General features: G+C 42.0%; 2 protein-coding genes across 4 annotated transcripts in view; both read right to left on the bottom strand.

The window, feature by feature from the left end:
• The window catches only part of LOC140069272 (NACHT, LRR and PYD domains-containing protein 3-like), a 62,103-nt gene extending 57,044 nt beyond the window's left edge, over positions 1-5,059 (bottom strand). Inside the window, exon 1 of the mRNA XM_072114760.1 lies at positions 4,932-5,059. The gene's annotated coding sequence lies outside the window, so the exon portion shown is untranslated. The remainder of the gene's footprint in view (positions 1-4,931) is intronic.
• The window catches only part of LOC140069264 (NACHT, LRR and PYD domains-containing protein 3-like), a 49,357-nt gene continuing 26,610 nt past the window's right edge, over positions 1,957-24,703 (bottom strand). For 2 of the 3 annotated variants that reach the window (XM_072114742.1, XM_072114741.1), the window contains exons 7-12: positions 23,408-23,578; positions 22,172-22,342; positions 18,733-18,903; positions 17,284-17,454; positions 7,566-7,736; positions 1,957-5,216 (exon numbers count right to left, since the gene is read on the bottom strand). In XM_072114742.1, coding sequence (XP_071970843.1) covers positions 5,105-5,216; positions 7,566-7,736; positions 17,284-17,454; positions 18,733-18,903; positions 22,172-22,342; positions 23,408-23,578 — 967 coding nt within the window. In that variant the 3' untranslated portion in view covers positions 1,957-5,104. The remainder of the gene's footprint in view (positions 5,217-7,565; positions 7,737-17,283; positions 17,455-18,732; positions 18,904-22,171; positions 22,343-23,407; positions 23,579-24,703) is intronic. The other variant, XM_072114744.1, reaches the window with a different exon arrangement.

Genomic DNA, 24,703 nt, shown 5'->3' with positions numbered 1-24,703 from the left:
TATTTGTTCACAATAAATGGTTATAATATACACCATTTATTTTCTCAAAATACTTTTTTCATTGTGTCTAGATAGACTCATCGGTATTTACATCTTTTGATTCCATATATCTATTATTCATAATAATAATGCATATTCACCATATATTCTGCTTGATGGCCGATGCTTCGCCGTTCGTCTCATGTAAACTATTTAGTGCCGCATAATAACGTTTGGTTGCTACTCTCACTACTTTTAAATGTCAGTATTCTTTCTCATAAACACGCCGTCCATGGTATCTTTTTCACACTTCCAATAATACTATTCTCATGGTATCCTACGCAATAGCGCCTTCTTGCGCTACTATCGTCAAGCGACTAATCTAACACTGTATGGTATCATTCGGTCACCTAGTAACCATATTTACCTTGATCATGTGACCTATCGCGATCATGTGACATGCTACTTCCGGTTTCCGCGATCATGTGACATGCTACTTCCGGTTTCCGCGATCATGTGACATGCTACTTCCGGTTTCCGCGATCATGTGACATGCTACTTCCTGTTTTCGTGATCATGTGACATGCTACTTCCGGTTTACGTGATCATGTGACATGCTACTTCCGGTTTTCAGGGACACAATGTTGAACACATGTTTCTACAGCTGAGGGTGAGTGAAACGTAGGGGGTATATAAGGGGAGCCCAGCAACACAGGGGGCATCTTTTACCCCTGAGGAAGTCTCCAGTTGGAGACGTAACGCGTGGGGAGCCCTCCACCTCCTGACCACTTTACCACCCCGTTTGTATGCTGCTATTTTACTGGCTTATTGCCAGGTTATCTGTATTTTGCACTAGGGTTTGCCTCCATTACCTGTATTGAATGTATACTATGATTGCATTGTAGGCATCCATTTATCTAGCATTTACCTCTATGGCAGCTTGATATATGCATTTGCACTTTATACCTGTTTTTTCAATACTTAGGGGTGGCTTGGGTATATTTTGCCCATTCAGGAGGTGTCTTGTTTCTGCACCAACTACAGTGCACAACATGGTAGAGAATTGTATGTACTTCGGTACAATTTTAACCCCTTAAGGACGCAGGGTTTTTCGGCCGATTTCTCGCTCTCCAACTTCAAAAATCCATAACTTTTTCATTTTTACGTGTACAGACCCGTGTGAGGGCTTATTTTGTGCGTAACAAATTTTACTTTCCCGTGATGTTATTTATTTTAACATGCCGTGTACTGCGTAGCTGGAAAAAAATTCCAAATGTGGAAAAATTGAAAAAAAACGTCACGTGCGTCACGTTCTTGTGGGCTCAGTTTTTACGACTTTCACTCTTCGCTCCAAATAACACGCCTACTTTATTCTTTGGTTCGGTGCGATCGCGGTGATACCAAATTTATATAGGTTTTATTGTGTTTTAATACATTTTCAAAAATTAAACGAATGTGTACAAAAAAGAAAAAAAATTTTTGCCATCTTCTGACGCTAATAACTTTTTCATACTTTGGCGCACGGAGATGTATGAGGTGTCATTTTTTGCGAAATGAGGCGACGTTTTCATTGCTTCCATTTTGAGGTCTGTGCGATATTTTGATCATTTTTTATTTCATTTTTTATGTTATGTAAAAAGGTGTAAAAGTCGCATTTCGGACATTTGGGCGCCATTTCCCGCCTCGGAGGTCACCGCCGGCCGTAACCGTTTTTATATTTTGATAGATCGGGCATTTTGGGACGCGGCGATACCTAATATGTTTGTGATTTTTACTGTTTATTATGTTTTATATCCGTTCTAGGGAAAGGGGGGTGATTTGAACTTTTAATATTTTATTAATTTTTTTTATTTTTTAAACTTTTTTTTTAATTTTTTTTTTCACTATCTTTTAGACCATCTAGGGTACATTAACCCTAGATGGTCAGATCGCTCCTACCATATACTGCAATACTTCTGTATTGCAATATATGGCATTTTTGCAGCACATTCATTACAATGAGCCACTGGCTCATTGTAACGAATCTGCAGCTGCCAGATAGCCTCGTGTCAAAAGAAGACACGAGGCTACCATGGCAACTGATCGCCGCCCACCGATGACGTTCGGGGGCGTGGCGATCGAAAAAAAGATGGCGGCGCCCGCGCGCCGCCGTCTTTTAAATGCCGCCGGCGACTTTGCCGGCGGCAACGGGGGGGTTAATAGCCGCGATCGGTGCTAGCACCGACCGCGGTTATTAGCGGTGGGGGTTTTATGCATTTTGCAAAAACCCCCACCTTTGTATGAAGAGGACTCAGCCCGTGAGCCCTCTTCATACATCCCTTATACCTCTGCGCCGTAGAGCTACGGCGCAGAGCGTTAAGGGGTTAATTGACTTTAGATATGTGTTTGTGTTCAGTGTTTGATACAAATAAAATTTGTTATGTTTTTCTGAACCCATTATGTCAGTGACACACTGCTTTTTCTGGCTTTTTGATTACTTGTTTTGAGTGTGTCAACCATTACTTTTACCTGGCGTTACAATTTGCTGTGCAAGGTTCATTTTTCTTTGATTGTGCATATGTAATTGATATGTGACAGTTAGCTATAGGAGAATGAGAAAGTTATAGCTCCCACATTTACCATCTCCTTGGCACTGTGCCAGGGGAACAGAAATCCCTGACCTTTCCTAAACAGGGTACATACCCATACATATATACAAGGTAACTGTGGGGTCTAAAGTGCTAACAAATAGATGAATAGGTTTGCTATATATATATATATAATCAGGTCCTCTTTAACTCCTTAAGGACGCAGCCAGTTTAAAGCTTAAGGCTCAGCCCGATTTTTTGGATTCTGACTTGTGTCTTTTTATGTGGTTATAACTTTTGAACTCTGTTACTTATCAAAACAATTCTGAGATTGTTTTTTCCTCACATGTTGTACTTTATTTTAGTGGTAAATGTCGGCTGATAAGTTTTGCGTTTATTTACAAAAAAAAGAAAAAATGATGAATTTTTGGAAAAATTTGCCATTGTCGAAATTCGAAATCATTGCGTTTTCAGGCAGATAGATTTACCACCTAATAAGTTGCTGAATAACATTTCCCATTTGTCTACTTTACATTTTCATTATTTTTGAAATGTCTGGATAATTTATTTTGACGTTACGCGGCTTACAAATCGAATAGCGATTTTCCGTATTTTCAGAATTGACTATTTTGGGGATAAATACAGTTTTGAATGAAATTTTACATATTTAGCATCAAAAACCTCCTATATAATCAACCCATTTTCTAATCTGCAACCCTCAAGCTATCAGAAACAGCTTTTAGGAAGTTTAACCCCTTGAAATCTTCATAGTAATGAAATCAAAATGGAGGTGAAATTTAGAAAGGTCAAATTGTGTCGGTTATACGTTCATTTAGCCCTAAAATTTACACATTCCTCAAAGATAAAAAGATAAAATCCACCATACAATTTGTTTCTCCTGAGTACAGAGACCCCCCACATGTGGCTGTTACTTCTCCTGAGTACAGAGACCCCCCCACATGTGGCTGTTACTTCTCCTGAGTACAGAGACCCCCACATGTGGCCGTTACTTCTCCCAAGTACAGAGACCCCCCACATGTGGCCGTTACTTGTGTTATGGGGGCACAGCGAGGCGCAGAAGGGAAGGAGAGCCCTGCAGCTGCCAGGATTTTATTTTTCTCATTGGCCCCTTTTGTAGGCTATAAAATTTTCGCTTTTCCGTTATTTGGGCCATGTGACGGCATTTGTTTTGCAGGATGAGATGCTTTTTCCAATGTTACCATTTTGGGGTTGGTATCTCCTATTGTTGAAAATTTTGAACTTTTTTTTTGAGGGCAGGAGTAGAAAATAATCAATTCTGTACTGGATTTTTTCCTTTTTTCGTGTTCAGCACAAAGCCTAATAATCATGTTATCTTTTTTCAATGGGTCGATACGATTACGGGGATACCGGACATGAATATTTTTACTTACGTTTTGCTAAATTCGCCAAATAAAACCCTAATGTGGGGAAAAATCATTTTTGCATTGCCGTCTTCCAAGTGGCATAACATTGTTACTTTTTTGGCGACGGAGCTGGTTGATTTTGCGGGACATGTTGTATTTTGCACCAGTATCATTCTGAAGTACATATGTTTTTTTGATCACTTTTTATTGCATTTTTTGTGGGATTTAATAGGTAAAAATAATAATTTTTGAAGGGTTTTTAACAGTTTTAACGGCGTTCATCGTGGGGGTTCAATAATTATTTAGTTTTATTCTACAGGTTGTTACGGACACGGTGATACTACATATGTGGGGTTTGTGTTATGATTTAGACTTTTTTTTAGCGTTATATGTCTCTTTATATGTTATGGGGCTTATAGGCATTTTTAGTGATTTATTACCTTATTTTTTTATTGAAAAACATTTTTTTTACTTTTTTTTACTACTTCCACCTTGGGACATGAACAAGCAATCATCTGATTGTTTGTTCATGGTAATACTCTGCAATACTGATGTATTGCAGGGTATTAGCAGTGTCAGCCTATGCAGATGCATAGGCTGACACTCTGCCTGTAAGATGACGTCACAGATGCCATCTTTCAGGCACTGCCTTCAGGCATCTCTGGGGTCCCGATTGGACCCCAGAGATGCCATAGCAATGATCGGCGCCCCAGGAAAATTGCGCGGGGGAGGCGATCTTGGGGGAAAGACCCCCCCCAAAGGCATGTTAAATGGGTTAAACACCTGCAATCGGAGCCTGCTCCGACCGCGGGTATTACACTGGGGTGTCGGCTGTCAGTCACAGCCGACACCCCTTGTTTCCCAATGCCGGTTCGGCTCAGATCTTGAGCTGAACCGGCATCAGCTCAGCGTCTGCTATATCGGACGCTGAGAGCTAAGTCACTGCTGAGCGTCAAGAGGTTAAGTTACACCGGACCCTTTGCTGCGTGCCATTCTATACCTGAACTTTATCTCTCACTTCAGTATCTGTACCGATCCATCCCATTGGTCCTGATATCGGGTGTAGATGAGTGCTATTCCCTATACAGCTCCTGTAAACACTCTGTATATACGTCCTCTGAAGAAAAATGACTGGATCTTCCTTTCTCAGACATTTGGTCGGAATGGGTCTTCCTATTTTTTGTCTGTTTTTGTCTTGTTTCTACATATCTTCATATTTGGTTTGCATCTTTCCAGCTTCCCTATTTCTTCATTCTCCGTTTCAGAAAATGTAATGTTCTCCAGGCTAGAAGATAAAACCCAGACCAGTGTTAGAGACTTTGTATTGTTGACCCTTCAGTTTTGTCAGATTAAATCTTATGTTTTCCAGAACTGATACTAGTGGTGAACCCCTGAAATTCATGACAATTTTTTATTTCTATATTTGACCTCTCTCACTTCTGATAATCAAAGTCTGTAGACCGGACAAGCATACAGCACAAAGGTGAGGGCTGAGAGCTGAGAAGTCTGCAGCACAGCAGAAAGGTGGGGGCTGAGAGCGAGGAGTCTGCAGCACAGCACAAAGATGGGGGCTGAGAGCTGAGGAGTCTGCAGCACAGCACAAAGGTGGGAGCTGAGAGATGAGCAGTCTGCAGCACAGCACAAAGGTTGGAGCTGAGGATACTGCAGCACAGCACAAAGGTGGGAGCTGAGAGCTGAGCAGTCTGCAGCACAGCACAAAGGTTGGAGCTGAGCAGTCTGCAGCACAGCACAAAGGTGGGATCTGAGAGCTGAGGAGTCTGCAGCATAGACAAGTCACATGTTGTTTTTTTTAAATGCATCCAAACCAAAGCCCAACCCTTGGGACTACACAGAGAATTCTGTCAGGGTGCAAGGTAAGTTATAACACACGATTATATTATAATGCTTACAGAAAGCAGAAAGGCAGATGTGCAGTGCAGATGCAATGTGCTCCTGTAACCAATGTACCTTATGCTGCTCTATGGGAAGTGTGAACTCTATGTATAGTCTTCCCAGATCCCATAAATTTATGTTTATTTATTTTATTTTTACATAGTTATTATTGATATTTCAATTATTTTACTATTGATGTAACAATAGATGGTATTATAATATATAATGGTAATAAAACCAGGATAAATGTCTAGGATTCTCATTTACAGCCTAAAGCGTGTTTGATGCAATTCTTATTCTCGACCACCAGATGTCATTAGAATCCATTTAAATTTTCATTAGTACAGAAGGAGAGATAGCTCAAAAAGGATTATATTTATCCTCTGTTTGGTTAACCTATAATGAGTCTGGTTCGGATCTCGAAACACGTCCCAATTCTCACAATCCATATGTGGTTTCATTTTTTTTCTAAATGTTTTTTGATATAATAAATTCATTAATTTTATAAACAGCAATTGAGCTTTGAGTGGCGTTTTATAAATTTTGTACACACTAGGAAATTGATGCGAACATATGAAGATAAGATTGGGTCACCTATAGCAGCTCTGTGGATAATGCACTAAAATTAATAGTGGGTTGCTGGTGTGCACAGGTCAGGTTGGTATAGATCAGCAAATGAAGAAAACACATGGAAGTAGCATTTTAGGTGAAGATCAGCATTTATTCACCTATGGTCACATTTTAGCTCCTCAATAGAGCTCTTAATCTTGTAGCTTGTTAATACCTCCACTTAAGAAGTGAAACGTTGCACCACTCATAGGTGAATAAACACTCACCTGGAGTGACCTAACCATAGTGACCTAACCTTCACAATTACGTCATTGTGCTGGTTGAATCACAGAGAGGGAATTCAGAGAAGAGGCCCATGTACGCATCTTGTATATTCACTGTAATGTCTCAATCTGTAGACACCTCTGATAATCAAAGCACTGTCCCCTCCTATACATCTATTATACTCAATGTAATGTCTCCTCATTTACACATCTCTTATACTCTGTAATGTCTCCTCCTGTACATCTCTTATACTCCCTTTAGTGTCTGCTCCTGTACACATCTCTTATACTCACTGTAATGTCTTCTCCTGTACACATCTTATACTCGCTGTAATGTCACCTCCTGTACACATCTCTTATACTCACTGTAATGTCTTCTCCTGTACACATCTCTTATACTCACTGTAATGTCTCCTCCTGTACATATCTCTTATACTCACTGTAATGTCTCCTCCTGTACATATCTCTTATACTCACAGTAATGTCTCCTCATTTACACATCTCTTATAATCTGTAATGTCTCCTCCTGTACATCTCTTATACTCCCTTTAGTGTTTCCTCCTGTACATCTCTTATACTCTGTAATGTCTCCTCCTGTACACATCTTTTATACTCTGTAATGTCTCCTCCTGTACACATCTCTTATACTCACTGTAATGTCTCCTCCTGTACACATCTCTTATACTTTATGTAATTTGTTTCCCCCTGTAAATCTTTTATTCTCACTGTAATGTCTCATCTGTAAACATCTCTTATACTCACTGTAATGTCTCCTCTGTACACATCTTTTATACTCACTGTAATGTCTCCCCTTGTACACATCTCTTATACTCACTGTAATGTCTCCTCTGTACACATCTCTTATACTCACTGTAATGTCTCCCCTTGTACACATCTCTTATACTCACTGTAATTCTTCTATCATGCAGCATGGACTTGACAGAGCTTCTAGCAAATCACTGAAGTGAGGACCAGACAGATGGTTATCATACAGGTCAAGTCTTTTCAGGCTCAGGTTATTCCTTATTCCAGATGCCAACTGGATGCAGGACGTGTCTCTTAGATTATTTCCATCCAAACTGTAAAAATAAGGAGATGTTGACAGACAGTATAATAGCAGACAGTATAATACACAGTATAACACATGATTGGCTTAGCTACCGTAGCTCTGCACTAGAATTAGATCCAGCATCTAAGTCGACAGCGTTACATATGATTTTATAGCACAGAATATCATGTATGAAGAAACAAGGAAACTTGTTCAGCATTGAACTCAAAATAGAATAACATACACTGTTTACCAACAACAGTTATGATATTAACCCCTACGGGACTCAGCCTCTTTTGGCCTTAAGGACGCGGCCCCATTCTTCAAATCTGACCTGTGTCACTATAAGTGGTTATAGCTTTGGAACGCTATGAGATATCAAGGGGATTATGAGATTGTTTTCTCGTGACACATTGTACTTCAAATTAGTTTAAAAATTTGGATGAAATCTTTTGCGTTTAGTTATGAAAAAAAAAACAAAATTTGGCAAAAATTTGGAAAAATTCTTTATTTTCAACGTTCTAAATTCTCTACTTTTGATGCAGATGGTCATAGCTCCCAAATAAATTCATAACTTACATTTCCCAAATGTCTGCTTTATGTTGGCATGGTTTTTTAAGATTCCACATATTTTACTAGAATGTTATGAGGCTCAGAATTTGGGTGCCATTTTTCACATTTTTTGTAAAATCACCAAAACCCGTACTTAGATGGACCTGCTCAACTTGTAATTGACACTGAGAGGCCTAAATAATAGTGAGACTCATAAATTACCCCATTGTGGAAACTACACCCCTCAACGTATGAAAAACCACTTTTAAGAAGTTTGTTAAACCTTTACGTGTTTTATAGGGGTTAAAACAAAATGGAGGTGCAGTCTGCAAATTGTAATATTTTTTCCCAATACACCCATTTTGGGTGGAAAATTAAACATTTACAATGGATTAAATGAATAAAGGCTCCACAAAGTTTGTTACCCAATCTCTCCCGAGTACACCGATACTCTATATGTGCTGGTAACCTGCTGTATGGGCGCACGGCCGGGCATAGAAGGGAAGGAGGCGCCATCCAGATCAGATTTGCTATGTCACATTGTACAGGCTATAATTTTTTTCTTTTTTTTAATCTGGACCTATAGGGGCTTATTTCTTTTGCCACATGAGATGCACTTTTCTGGTACGTAATTTGGGGGAATCTATAGGCTAATTGGTGAGATTTTATTAACTCTTTGTTGGTGGAGGAAATGAAAATCATCACTTTTCAGGAAGATTTTTATGGGTTTTTTTTTGGCCGTTTACCATACCATAAAAATAGTATATTATTTTTATTCTATGGGTCGCCACGATTACAAAAAGACCTCATTTATATAGATTTTTTATTTTTTCCCATTTTTACTGAATAAAAAGTAATTTGGCAAAAATGTTGTTACTTTTAGCATCACCGTCTTTCATATGCATAACTTTTTTATTTTTCGCCTCACAAATCTGGTTAATGGTTTATTTTTTGCGAGAAGGCTTGTTCTTTTTAGTGGTCTTATTTTAGAGTACATAACATTTTTTAAATCACTTTTTAGAGCGTTTTTTAAAGGGTATTAATTGAAAATGATCTTTTTTCTGGAGCTTTTTTTTGTTTTGTTTTTTACGGGGTTCACTTTGCGGATCTAATAACGATTCTGTTTTATTATACAGATTGTTACGGACGCAGGGATACCAAATATGTGGGGGTTTTGTGTATTTTATTCAATTGTACTGAATAAAAACCAATTTGGAGAAAATCTTATTCATTTTAGCATCTCCATCTTTTCATATGCATAACTTTTTTATTTTTCGGCTGACAAATCTGGTTAGGGGCTTATTTTTTGCGAGAAGAGTTGTTCTTTTTATTGGGCTTATTTTGGAGTGCATAACAATTTTTAAATTACTTTTTAGAGCATTTTTTTTATAGGGTATTAATTAAAAATGATCTTTTTTTGGTAGGTTTTTGCGTTTTTTTTCTACGGCGTGTACCGTGCGGGTCCAGTAACGATTCTGTTTTATTATACAGATTGTTACGGACGCGGCAATACCAAATATGCGGGGGGGGGGTTTGTGTTTTTTATACTTTATTAAGTGTTTTTATAGGAAAGTGACATTTTAGGGGCTTATATTTTTATGTATTTATTTTTTATTTATTATAATGTGTAGTGTTAAGTGTTTTTGCATATTTTTACTTATACATACTTGAACTTGAACCAGTGATGCTCTGATCACTGGTTCAAGTTCAATACACTGCTCTACAATACTATTTTATTGTAGAGCAGTGTAAACTGTCTGAGCAAGCTTGCGCATGCTCAGACAGTTTGCAGTCATACCCGGAAGGGGTCTGACTGCCATGGAGACCGGGCAGCTCCGGGGCACATGCCAGTCCTTGGAGCTGCCCAGAAGAGGATCGGATCCCCCGGTAAGCGGCACGGGGGATCCGATCCACAGCGCAAACACCCTTACACGCCGCGGTCATGCTTGACCGCGGCGTGTAAGGGGTTAACACCCGCGATCGGAGCCGGCTCCGATCGCGGGTGTTAGCGCAGGCTGTCAGCTGTACTAGACAGCTGACAGCCGCTGCTTCTGGTACCGGCTCCGTTCGTGAGCCGGTGACAGAAGCAGGACGTTATAGAACGTCCCCGTGCGCTAAGTCTCTAGCCCCGGGGACGTACTATAACGTCCTGGTGCGCCTAGGGGTTAACCCCTTCAGGACAATTTTGGCCTCAAGGACGCAGCCCCATTTTTAAAATCTGATGTGTCAGTTTATGTGGTTAAGTTTGGAAGACTTTAACTTATCTAGATGATTTTGAGTTTGTTTTTGTAACAAATATTCCACTAACATGAAGTGCCAATATATGTTGTTCTTTTTGTAAAAAAATAAAAAATGGCAAAAATTTAGAAAAATGTACAATTTTCCAAGTTTGAAATGTTCTGCTTTTCAGATAAATCATTTTATTTCCCACACTAGTTTATATCCAACATTTACCTTATGTCTTATTTGTGTCTGAATCATTTTATCTGTGTTCTTTTATTTTTTTAGGATGTGAGAAGGCTTAAACATATAACAACAGTTTTCAAAATTAGGAGAACATTTCCAAAAACATTCTTTTTTAGTTTTTTTTTAAAAAGGCATATACAATAGAAACCCCCATACCCCCCCCCCATTTTACAAATGGTACCTCTCAAAATACTTAAAATGGGTTTCAAGGCCCGTTTAGCCAGGGCCGGTTCTAGACAAAGTGGGCCCTGGGCAAAACTAAAAGTGGGGCCCCAAAATACTATGTCCCCCCAAGTGTCAGCGTGTCCCTGTCCTGTCCCCCAAGTGTCAGCGTGTCCCTGTCCTGTCCCCCAAGTGTCAGCGTGTCCCTGTCCTGTCCCCCCAAGTGTCAGCATATCCCTGTCCTGTCCCCCAAGTGTCAGCGTGTCCCTGTCCTGTCCCCCAAGTGTCAGCGTGTCCCTGTCTTGCCCCCCGCAAGTGTCAGCGTGTCCCTGTCCTGCCCCCCAAGTGTCAGCGTGTCCCTGTCCTGTCCCCCGCAAGTGTCAGTGTGTCCCTGTCCTGTCCCCCCAAGTGTCAGCATGTCCCTGCCCCCCCCAAGTGTCAGCATGTCCCTGTCCTGTCCCCCCAAGTGTCAGCGTGTCCCTGTCCTGTCCTAAGTGTCAGTGTGTCCCTGTCCCCCCAAGTGTCAGCGTGTCCCTGTCCCCCCCAAGTGTCAGCGTGTCCCTGTCCCCCCAAGTGTCAGCGTGTCCCTGTCCCCCCCAAGTGTCAGCGTGTCCCTGTCCCCCCCAAGTGTCAGCGTGTCCCTGTCCCCCCCAAGTGTCAGCGTGTCCCTGTCCCCCCAAGTGTCAGCGTGTCCCTGTCCCCCCCAAGTGTCAGCGTGTCCCTGTCCCCCCCAAGTGTCAGCGTGTCCCTGTCCCCCCCAAGTGTCAGCGTGTCCCTGTCCCCCCCAAGTGTCAGCGTGTCCCTGTCCCCCCCAAGTGTCAGCGTGTCCCTGTCCCCCCCAAGTGTCAGCGTGTCCCTGTCCCCCCCAAGTGTCAGCGTGTCCCTGTCCCCCCCAAGTGTCAGCGTGTCCCTGTCCCCCCCAAGTGTCAGCGTGTCCCTGTCCCCCCCAAGTGTCAGCGTGTCCCTGTCCCCCCCAAGTGTCAGCGTGTCCCTGTCCCCCCCAAGTGTCAGCGTGTCCCTGTCCCCCCCAAGTGTCAGCGTGTCCCTGTCCCCCCCAAGTGTCAGCGTGTCCCTGTCCCCCCCAAGTGTCAGCGTGTCCCTGTCCCCCCCAAGTGTCAGCGTGTCCCTGTCCCCCCCAAGTGTCAGCGTGTCCCTGTCCCCCCCAAGTGTCAGCGTGTCCCTGTCCCCCCCAAGTGTCAGCGTGTCCCTGTCCCCCCCAAGTGTCAGCGTGTCCCTGTCCCCCCCAAGTGTCAGCGTGTCCCTGTCCCCCCCAAGTGTCAGCGTGTCCCTGTCCCCCCCAAGTGTCAGCGTGTCCCTGTCCCCCCCAAGTGTCAGCGTGTCCCTGTCCCCCCCAAGTGTCAGCGTGTCCCTGTCCCCCCCAAGTGTCAGCGTGTCCCTGTCCCCCCCAAGTGTCAGCGTGTCCCTGTCCCCCCCAAGTGTCAGCGTGTCCCTGTCCCCCCCAAGTGTCAGCGTGTCCCTGTCCCCCCCAAGTGTCAGCGTGTCCCTGTCCCCCCCAAGTGTCAGCGTGTCCCTGTCCCCCCCAAGTGTCAGCGTGTCCCTGTCCCCCCCAAGTGTCAGCGTGTCCCTGTCCCCCCCAAGTGTCAGCGTGTCCCTGTCCCCCCCAAGTGTCAGCGTGTCCCTGTCCCCCCCAAGTGTCAGCGTGTCCCTGTCCCCCCCAAGTGTCAGCGTGTCCCTGTCCCCCCCAAGTGTCAGCGTGTCCCTGTCCCCCCCAAGTGTCAGCGTGTCCCTGTCCCCCCCAAGTGTCAGCGTGTCCCTGTCCCCCCCAAGTGTCAGCGTGTCCCTGTCCCCCCCAAGTGTCAGCGTGTCCCTGTCCCCCCCAAGTGTCAGCGTGTCCCTGTCCCCCCCAAGTGTCAGCGTGTCCCTGTCCCCCCCAAGTGTCAGCGTGTCCCTGTCCCCCCCAAGTGTCAGCGTGTCCCTGTCCCCCCCAAGTGTCAGCGTGTCCCTGTCCCCCCCAAGTGTCAGCGTGTCCCTGTCCCCCCCAAGTGTCAGCGTGTCCCTGTCCCCCCCAAGTGTCAGCGTGTCCCTGTCCCCCCCAAGTGTCAGCGTGTCCCTGTCCCCCCCAAGTGTCAGCGTGTCCCTGTCCCCCCCAAGTGTCAGCGTGTCCCTGTCCCCCCCAAGTGTCAGCGTGTCCCTGTCCCCCCCAAGTGTCAGCGTGTCCCTGTCCCCCCCAAGTGTCAGCGTGTCCCTGTCCCCCCCAAGTGTCAGCGTGTCCCTGTCCCCCCCAAGTGTCAGCGTGTCCCTGTCCCCCCCAAGTGTCAGCGTGTCCCTGTCCCCCCCAAGTGTCAGCGTGTCCCTGTCCCCCCCAAGTGTCAGCGTGTCCCTGTCCCCCCCAAGTGTCAGCGTGTCCCTGTCCCCCCCAAGTGTCAGCGTGTCCCTGTCCCCCCCAAGTGTCAGCGTGTCCCTGTCCCCCCCAAGTGTCAGCGTGTCCCTGTCCCCCCCAAGTGTCAGCGTGTCCCTGTCCTGTCCCCCCCAAGTGTCAGCGTGTCCCTGTCCTGTCCCCCCCAGTCAGTAAGAGGTTCCCTTTAGTATGGTAAAACAAACTGTGATATTGGAGAATTTTATAGGAGATAGATGATAAGCAGCACCGTGGCTCAGTGGTTAGCACTACAGCCTTGCAGCGCTGGTCAACATCTGCAAAAAGTTTGTATGTTCTCTCTGTGTTTGCGTGGGTTTCCTCCGGTTTCATCCCATACTCCAAAAAATTACTGGTAGGTTGATTAGACGGTGAGGCCCATTGGGGACAAGGACTGATTTGGCAAGCACAGTGCGTAATCTGTGTGCGCTATATAAATAAAGAAATTATTAATTATTATAATGATAGAAGATAAATATGAAAGATGATAGAGATTTCTAGATGCAGAACTATAAAGTAGATGATAAATACAGTAGAAGAGAAATAGTAGATTGATTAATAAATAGATAGAGAAAAAGTGAGATATATAAATGGTCAGATTATACAGATTATATGAGATAGATAGCTAGACAGGTAGATATATAGACAGGCGATAGATGATAAGCATCTTCACCCGGGAATTAAACCAACGGGTATTAACCCTTTCACACACGCACAGGCACTTCTGGATATTTTGTTGCGTTATTGACCAGAGCAATTTTTACAATTTTGACGTTTAAAAATAAAATCAAAATTGCAGCAAAAAGAATCAATGTAAACCCAACAAACCACAGATTTTATGAAAGCAGACACTTGCCCCTTTTTCAAAATTGCATTAAAGAGTTTATAGACAGAGGCGCCTTCATGCAATTTTGATTCAAACTGAAACATTTTATAAAAAAATACTTGACTTGAAAAATATTTGACTTTGATGGCAAAAATTTTGTTCCAAACAGAAAATATTTACCATCACATCTCCAAAATGTAATAGATGGACGTGTGTAGAGCTCACAAATGCCTCATATTGATATGTTCACATAAATAAATCCACATAATATCACTAAAACTGTAATAACTAGAAATCTGCTCTTCAGCTAGAAATTTTAAGACAGTCACAACCTGCAAAATATATAAACAATAAAGGCGCCATAAAACTAAAATATGTACAAATCCAGAATACTTGTATAAAGAAAATATACATTCCTTAAACAGTAAGCTGTGTGGAGATCATACAGACCCCACATGTGTATATTCACCAAAATATTCAGCAAAGGGAACGTCACATCCACAGGGGGCACCAAAGTATGTGCAGAAAATTGCACTGAGCGTCACAAATATCTATCATGTATGATCCCTTACACAATGGTGACCCTAATAATAACTATGTATCCATAAACCAATCTAATGAGATAATAAAAGTCACTTATAGATGTGACCATTGTATTAGCCGCACAATAACAGAGCCCTCCGCGTTTCATAAGGATGAGAGTGAGAACGTCATAACATGGGTGTAAGTAATGGAGGATGGTGTGAAATAAAACTTTATTCCAGAACATGTGTGTGTATTTGGTGTTACATATAACTTTATGGACATGTTCTGGTCGCGGTGTAGTTCTATTAGGAAGAGGATTGAATGTTCATCGTATCAGTCAATTTTCGCAACAAAAAAAAAAGATCACAAAATAAAAGGCATTAAGAGAGAAAGTATGTTCTTAGATAGTTCTGCATAGAGAAGGGTTAAAAACATGAATATTAGTTGATATTATCCCTTCTCAAAATGTAGTAACATATAAAGTGACTATTTCCATTATCTGTGAGGTGCAGCAGCTCCTGTGTGCAGCAAATTCTCCCTGTAGCTGTCGGCTAAGAATCTGGAGGGGGGGGGGGACACTTCAGGGGGCTGTATCTCTGGCTCTGTGACACATAGAATCTCACTTCTTTTTTCCCGAGAAAGAAGAGAGTCCCCTCTTTCATATGAATCTATGGATTTGTTTCTAAGTGTTAGGAAAACTTTGATATTAACTGTTAAACTGCTGTTGGGAGTGATTTCTATAAATAAAAATGGCACCAGATATTCTCACTTTAAACCTGAATATCTTTGGATCCCTGGCACCTAGAAACACAATTCAAAATTCATTTGAAAGAAGAGATTCTCCCCACTTTGCCTACCCATAGGCCCTGCATTTAGCCTTTAAGTGTCTCACAGGAATTCAAATAAAATAGGAGGTAAAGTTTAGAAATTACATTTTCTTTTCTATAACGAACCTGTTATAGAAAAAATTTTTACTTACAATTACATTTACAAGAGTAAAAGAGTAAATTTAACCTAAACTTTGCTATATGATTTCTCCTGATTTATAAAATATCCCACATGTAGATGTGAACTGGTTTATGGGCACGTTGGGGGGCACAAAACAGAATCAGGGCCGCTGGGCTTTTAAAGAGCCCCTGAGGTCTCAGAACAGTAGAACCTCCTGACAAATAACACCCCTCAAGGAATATATGAAGGGGTATAGTCAACAGTCTGACCCTACAGGTGTTTCACAATATTTATTAACATAGGACCGTGGAACATTTACAATTTTTTTCAGGGAAATCTTATTTTTGCTCCAAATTTTAATTTTTTAAAAGCCGTTAAAGGTAGAAAAACACCACAAATTATAGTTTATAGTTTCATAGTTTATACGGTTGAAAAAAGACACTTGTCCTTCACATCCATTATGTCATACAATTTCTTCTGAATATGGCAATACCCCACATGTGGTGGTAATGGCAGGAGTTGGAAAGAGAACAACGCTTTGGGGATTTTGAAAAGTAGATTTTGATGAAATCATCAGCATGCGCCTTGTTATATTTGAATAGCTCCTGGTGTACTGTAACAGTGATAAACCCCCAAAAGTTACCCGATTTTAGAAACTACACCATCAAGGAATATATCAAGGGGAAAAGTAGACATTTTGACTGTAATCATTCGCATAGCTCCTGACATTCAATTTTTACAAGGGGTTAAAGGTCAAATAAGACCCCAAATTCTGTTACACAATCTCCCCTGAGTATGGAAATTTGTTGGGGTGCCCAATATAAATTCCCAGGCAGAACCCAAGCACTAACGCCCCTACGAGTCTGAGGAGGTCCTGGCACTAAATAACTAATGCAACGAATTAACGACGCACTGACTCTAAAGAACTAACTAACGCAATGATTTGATGATAAAGCACTAACAACTAAGCTACCTAAAATCATTTTTTTTAAAACTGTCCCTCATGAATGGGAGGTCATGGGGTCAGGTGTTAGGGACACAGGGGTTTATGAGGCACTTTCGGATATGAGTGGCAGACAGTACAGTAACAGACTCCGATTTCTCTCATCCAGAGAGATCAGAGCCTTTCAGCACAGGTAGAATGCCCACCTGTGACTAGTTGGTCGGAACTATCCCACCGATCACAGTGATAGCCAACGATGGTCTTCAGATATTGGTCCATCACTGGTCACATGGGGCATGGGTTCACTGATCTCCAAGGCCCGGTCACTGTCTATGCAGATACAATCCTAGGCGTCAGTAAATTGCTTGTCACAACAATTGACCAATAGCAGAGGTCCATTGCCGATGGATTGGGAGCATTAATTGTCCGTGTCAGCCAATCTCCCCATTCCCGGACACAGTCTGTACAGACAGCAAGACCGGGAACCTGCATTCCCTGCTTTGATACTGTGACCAGCGGTTCTGTATAGAACCGGCTGTCACAGCAATCGTGGACGACAGACCTACAGCAGTGGTCCATTGTCAGTGAGCGGGGAGTATCAGCTATCTGTCCCAGCTGACCTCTGACCAGCAGCAGCAGTAATACAGTCCTGTTCACACTATGGAGAGAAGAGGTGTAAGGAAAACGAGAGTCAGACTGCATTGACGTCACAGCTTGGTCATTATATCTCATAGACATAATAATGGTGCATAGGTTAAAATCAACCTATAACTTGTCCTTACTTTAATTCTTCTATTCCGCAGTCTGGACTGGACAGAGCTTCCATCAAGTCACTGAGGTGAGGACCAAACAGATGGTTATCATGGAGGATAAGTTTCTTCAGGGAGGGGTTATTCCTTATTCCACTTGCCAATTGGATGCAGGACGTGTTATCCAGGTTGTTATCAGCCAAACTGTAAGGAAAAGATGGAATTGGGGTGGTACATCAGCAGACAGTGTCATATAATACAATATATTTAAGTATAGTGGCCTAACAGGCTCAGCACCCCCTACTCAGGATCAAAATTCAATGGCTCATGTTTGCACTTACCTGGAAATTTAACTCATGTCTAAAATTATGCTAACATATGTAGATCTAATTCACTAAATTATTTTCTTAAACTAGTACTCAACCAGAAAATTAAATAACTGACGGAATAAAATTCATGTGAAATTGCACAGGCTACTGGGGTCAAATGTCACCAATTAAGAAAGTTTGGTTTACTACGATCCCTTATAGTGAATCACCACTTAATGTCAAACCTTTAAAATAAAACCAACTTTGTCCCCTAGCCATTCCCAACAAACAGTAGCGTGATTTCCCGGTGTGACACTGAATATGGTAGATCAGGTCAACTCATAGACATAACAATAAAGTGGAGCATAAAACAGAATAAAATGTATATATAACTTGTCACATATAGTGAAAAAGTAAAGGTTTGGAGCACTCATAGAAAACCACACTGGTACTGTGCAATAAAAGCTTGTCTTTTATTTTAGCTGGGGTGCATAAAAAAGAGGAGAAAAACACTACATCGATTTGTTTCGACGCTACCGCGTCTTAGTCATGATCTCACTGTAATGTCTCCCTCTGTACATCTTATACTCACTGTAATGTCCCCTCCTGTACACATCTCTTATACTCACTGTAATGTCTCCTCTTGTACATCTCTTATATACACAGTAATGTCTCCTCCTGTACACATCTCTTATACTCACTGTAATGTCTCCTCTTGTACATCTCTTATATACACAGTAATGTCTCCTCCTGTACACATCTCTTATACTCACTGTAATGCCTCCTCTTGTACATCTCTTATACTCACTGTAATGTCTCATCCTGTACACATCTCTTATACTCACTGTAATGTCTCCTCCTGTACATCTCTTATACTTACTGTAATGTCTCCTCCTGTACATCTCTTATACTCACTGTAATGTCACCTCCTGTACACATCTCTTATACTCACTTTAATGTATCCTCCTGTACACATCTCTTATACTCACTGTAATGTCTCCTCCTGTACACATCTCTTATACTCACTGTAATGTCTCCTCCTGTACACATCTCTTATACTCACAGTAATGTCTCCTCCTGTCCATATCTCTTATACTCACTTTAATATTTCCTCCTGTACACATCTCTTATACTCACTGTAATGTCTCCTCCTATACACATCTTGTATACTCACTGTAATTCCTCTATCCTACAACCTGGACTGGACAGAGCTTCCATCAGGTCACTGAGGTGAGGACCAGACAGACGGTTTTTATATAGGTCAAGTTTCTTCAGGGAAGGGTTATTTCTTATTCCAGATGCCAACTGGGTACAGGACTTGTTTGGGAGATCATTATCATCCAAACTGTAACAAAAAGGAAGATGCATAATTAGTTAGTTACTAAAGATAAAAAAGATCTAAAGCCCAAGCCTCTAGTAGTATGTACTAAATAGCATAGCTCCATAGTTACAGAAAAATCATTGCCATAAAGAAACTAGTTTTCTACTTGGAGACAGTGCTAGTATCAAGTTCACACCATAGGGGCACATTTACTAAGAACGGTGCAGTGTTTACTATGTGTGTACTATGAGCACCGGAACATCCCCTTCAGTGCAGAAATTTGTGTTACGTCAGGTATAGTGCAGCCATGACACAAAACGGTTGCGTGCGACACAAATGTGGTGCAGACACTTCTTAAATACCTGTGCAAGCAGTTTGCACCTAAAAGAATGTGCAAAGTCCAACAAACTGCCGCAAAGCCCTTAGTAAATGTGCCCCATTGTGCCAGAACCAAGCTTACAACATATATTCAGTAGCAGAACTAAGCGTACTACCTAGAAAATGTACTGGGATCCAGCTAACTATATAGTGACAGTACTATTACAAAGAGTAAGCAACATATAGTAAATTATCCCAATTGACTTAAAACATTATGGGGCACATCTACAGTGCAGTGTGCACTATGTGCAGTTATCTGTGTAGTGTGCATGGGGCACCAGATTCAGGATGTTTGCTGCAGGTGGGATTACTGGTAAAATTGATTATGTATACTATAAAAGATATCTGGGATACATCCTCTGTTCTTACCTTGATCACCTTGAAACCAGTACCAACTCCCTCGACACAGCTTCTATAGGTATTTACAACTGCATCATGCCCTGCAAGCCCAATTTCCCCGTAATGTAGTAACCCTGTCAGACAGCCCACTAATAGGAGTTATTCGCTCCCAAGGTCCAGGTGGCTTGATCTCCACAATTTATTCTTCTAAACTGCGCCAAGTCATAATCTGACCCACAGGGAGCACTGTATGAGTGGAAAACACTAATCCTTGGGCGAGGAGGAACACGCAGAGCTTTTGGAGTCACACAAATATGTATCCCCTGCAATTAACAGCAAGCTCCCTCAATTAAATATTATCCATCAATGCTACTTAACCCCTACTAAGATGGGCCACCTGCACCTATACGACACCTTGGCATGTAATAGTTGGGGCAGCAAGGCGTATATATCCCCAAGTTCACGCAAATGCCACTTGAATCTTTGTGTACCACTATAAACCGGAGATCATTTTATGTATTGCTTGCCTTGACAATGTATGTCATGTATGGAACTCTACATGTTTTCAATAAACCAGTAAAAATAAAAAAAAGATTCTATATGCAACGTGAATTGCAAAAGTGTAAGTATCCCTTGAAATTTTATCGATATTTTACTTGATAGAGCAGCATAAAGTGTCAATTATTAGTGAGCTATAAATTGTGTTTTTAACAATTTTTGCAAATTAAAAAACTGAAAAGTGTGGTGTGTAATCAGCCCCGGAAACTGCACTGACTGCTACAAGTCTGCTGGGTGGATGTGTGTACCAGCTTTGCACATCTAGACCTGTGATACTTAGTTCACTCTTTTTTGCAGCGTGGATCTAGCTCAGTCACATTGGTTGGAGAACATTTGTCAAGTCTTAGATTGTCGATGGGATTTAGGGTTGGACTGTGATTGGACGTTGCATCCACATGAATAGGAATAATGTTTATGCATTGCTTTTAAAACTATATTTCTTCCAGGAGCGTAACGATTGTGGTCGCAGGGGGTGCGACAGGGCCTGTGGATGGAGGCGGCACGGAAAAGACACATATACAACTGATTACGAGAGCGCATAGATTTGTGCACTTTGCCTGCTCTATGATGTCATCACACTGCTCTGCCACCACCTAATACAGTGTGCGTGGGCAAAGCCCATGGATGTGTCTCTGCTTGGGCTGCTGTATTGCCGAGGGAGAAGTGGAAGTAGCAGGGTTAAACAGATTGAGAAGGTGAGTGCTGAGCTTAATTTTTTTTTTAATATGACCCGGGCCCCTGTTGCTGGACATTTTATTACTGAGGTGATGCTGCTGGATATTTTATTAACCCGTTACTGACGTACGCTGTAACAATATGGCGCGTGTCGGAAGCGGGAGGATAAAGAGGGCTGACGGACTGAGCTCTCTCTATACCAGGTGGGTGTTTGCTGCATTTTGCAGCAAACACCTACCAGTAACACCTGCGGTTGGTGCTGGTATGTAAATGCCTCCGGCAAAACTTTTTTGCCATTTGTCTTAAAAAATGTAATAAAAAGTGATCAAAATGTTGTACAGTCCCCAAAATAGTAGCAGCTCAACCTGCAAAAAATGAGACTATACGCATATCTGTACACTGTAGTATAAAAAAGTAATTAGCACCAGAAGATGGCAAATTTTGAAATATTTATTATAGGTTTTCATTTTTTTAAATCTATTAAAACATAGTAAATTTGGTATCCCCGTGATCGCACCAACCCAAGGAATAAAGTGGAGGTGTCAATAGGAGCAAAAAATTAAAGGCATAAATACAGAGCCTACAAGAAAGTGGCGCAAATTTGTTTTTTTGCCCATTTCACCACATTTGGAATTTTTTTTCCAGTTTCCAAGTACACGGCATGGAAAATTAGATACAATCACTGGAAAGTGCAATTGGTTACACAGAAAACAAGCCCACAAAGCTCTGTACATGCAAAAAAAAGAATTTATAGATTTTTGAAGGTGGGGAGCAAAAAATGGAAACACAAAAACGAAAAAAAGAGCCAAGTTGTTAAGGGGTGAATAAAAGCAGGTTGCTGGACATTTTATTAATAAGGGGAGGCTTCTGGACATTTAATGAAAAGAGAGTTAATGCATATGGGGCCCAATATAAATTTTATACTGGGGCCCACTGGAGCCTTGCTATGCCACAGACTCTAATAGAAAGGGCAGATACTTGCAAAATACAACTAATAATTGTCCTGTTCTCCCACCTGAGCTTGGCTCATTCATTAATTACTCCTCTACCATTTCTTGGTAGAATAAGTAAGCAATTATGCCCTACTCCTTACATTTGCCACAGCTTTATCCCTGGTCTGTTCCTTGGTTTTCGTGATGCTGTTTGTTCACTTATGTCCTTTAACAAACATCTGAAGCCTCCACAAAACTGAAATTTTACATGTCTCCTCCAGTACATGTCTCTTATACACAGTAATATCTACTCCTGTATATGTCTCTTATACACACAGTAACGTCCCCTCCTGTACATGTCTCTTATACTCACTGTAATATCTCCTCCTGTATATGTCTCTTATACTCACTGTAATTCCTCTATCCTGCATCCTGGACTGGACAGCGCCTCCATCAGGTCACTGAGTTGAGGACCATATAGACGGTTATTATGTAGAACAAGTTTCTTCAGGGAAGGGTTATTCCTTATTACAGTTGCCAGATGGATGCAGGATGCTTTTGATAAATTGTTATTAGCCAACCTGTAAGAGTAAGAGGTTGAGATAGAGTGCAATGTATCAGCAAAGTATCACAAATTCTAGAAATTATCTTTAGTCAGAACCCCTTTAGTCAGAGGGGTATATATGATATATGTGGGGGTACAGTGTGGTCAGTTGTGTGAGGGGTATATATGATATATGTGGGGGGCACAGTGTGGTTAGTAGTGGTGTGAGTGGTATATATAATATATTGGGGGCACAGTGTGGTCAGTTGTAGTGTGAGGAGTATATATGATATGTGGGGGGACAGTGTGTTCAATTTTGGTGTGAGGGGTATACAAGTGATATATGCGGGGGAAACAGTGTGGTCAGTTTTGATGTTAGTGATATATATGATATATGGAAAGAAGCACAATGTGGTAAGTTTTGTTTGCAAAGTGGAAAGCTACGACTTCCCATTCTGCTCCCTCCTGCTGTACCATGTATACACTCAGTGGAGGCAATAAAAGCCTTTAGGAGGCGGATGCAATGTAGTCCCAGCTGCTGAGCTGGCAATTCATCCCACTACATCTGTGCCATACATTGTAAGGACAGATCGGAATCCGGCCAAAATGTTCTTTTAAAGTATAGCATAAATGTGATGTGAACCCAGCCTAAGAAGGTTATCTCATAGATATAATGATGCAGAACATAAAATAGAATACAATCCATGTATAACTTGTCTTCAAATCTCTTATACTCACTGTAATGTCTCCTCCTGTTCACATCTCTAATACTCACTGTAATGTCTCCTCCTGTACACATCTCTTATACTCACTGTAATGTCTCCTCCTGTACACATCTCTTATACTCACTGTAATGTCTCCTCCTGTACACATGTCTTTTACTCACTGTAATGTCTCCTACTGTTCATCTCTTCTACTCACTGTAATGTCTCCTACTGTACATCTCTTATACTCACTGTAATGTCTCCTCCTGTACACATCTCTTATACTCATTGTAATGTCTCTTCCTGTATACTTCTCTTATACTCACTGTAATGTCTTCTCCTGTACACATCTCTTATACTCACTGTAATGTCTCCCCCGTTACACATCTTATACTCACTGTAATTCCTCTATACTGCAGTCAGGACTGGACAGAGCTTCGATCAGGACACTGAAATGAGGACCAGACAGATGGTTCTTAGACAGGTCCAGTCTCTTAAGGGAGGGGTTATTCCTTATTATTGAGGCCAGCTGCATACAAGATCTGTCTGGTAGATTATTATCAGCCAAACTGTAAGATTAAGAGGTTGAGATTAAGTAAGAGTAATAGTGCATTCAGTCTGCAAGGTGCTCAGATTTGCCTTTTTTTTGTGACCTTTTAGGTGTGTGTATGGAACAAAGCAAGCAATAGTTGTATTTGTACCTAAAAAAAAGTCTCTAGGTTGCTCAAAAAAGTTGCAAATCAAAGAAAAGATAGCAACAGACACACACACCCACAACTTCTTTAGACCCTGGATCAGTCGCAAAAATGCAGCTAAAAAGTCCCCAGAAAACCAAAAAAGTCAAAATAAAGACACATTTCCCCCATTTGCAAGATTCCCAAGAACTTGTGTTGGAGAATGAGGTTGTAGATGAAGGACCATCACAAGAAATGAACTCTGCAAATTGATATATTCTTAACCCCTGGAATAATTGTCTCACCAAAACCTACATCTAAGGTCTCATACATAAGAAAATCGTTTGGGGAAGCGTGCTACAATTTGTTTTCAGCAGTAAGCATACAATGCCCATGTATTTCTATATGCTCATGCACATGGTTGTGGATTCCAGTAGTGGATTAGAATATAGGCCATTTGGGCAGTAGCCCGGGGCCCAAGGCTTCCCATGGCCACTCAAACCACCCACCAAATTTTATACCAAAAAGGACCTTCACCAATGAAATCCTCGTACATCTGTTCTCGATATCAATACACATGTACCCAAGAGCCACTTCAGGACGTTTGAAGGGCCTCCAAAAGGTGCTGAAAACAACAGATTGAAGCAGATATGCTCCATTCCCCAAGAAGCCGATTCTAGTACCAAATGTAGGAAGTGATTCCAGACTTTTAGGGGCTATAATTTTCATACAGCCAAGGGCAGTCTTATTCCGCCCTATTAGATTCCACTGCCCCCGTGCACGAGCTTTCTATTTTTCTATTGTCATCAGTGTGCAGGCAACAGATGCCGTTGACAGACCGGCCACAAACAAGGGCCCACAGGACTGTTGTTCGAGGCCCATAAACATTGCACGTTTGTGTGCATGTGGTCTTAGTAACAGAAATCTTAACGCATCTATAACATAATAACATCTCTATTAATAGGCATTGCATGATAAGTTTATTGTATTCAGATGTTTGTCAAAGCCTTGATATTACAG

The sequence above is a fragment of the Engystomops pustulosus genome, chromosome 7 (assembly GCF_040894005.1).
Source record: "Engystomops pustulosus chromosome 7, aEngPut4.maternal, whole genome shotgun sequence".
Classification (NCBI taxonomy): domain Eukaryota; kingdom Metazoa; phylum Chordata; class Amphibia; order Anura; family Leptodactylidae; genus Engystomops; species Engystomops pustulosus.
The sequence above is the reverse complement of the archived record's forward strand: the minus strand, read 5'-3'. Positions and strand labels throughout refer to the sequence as shown.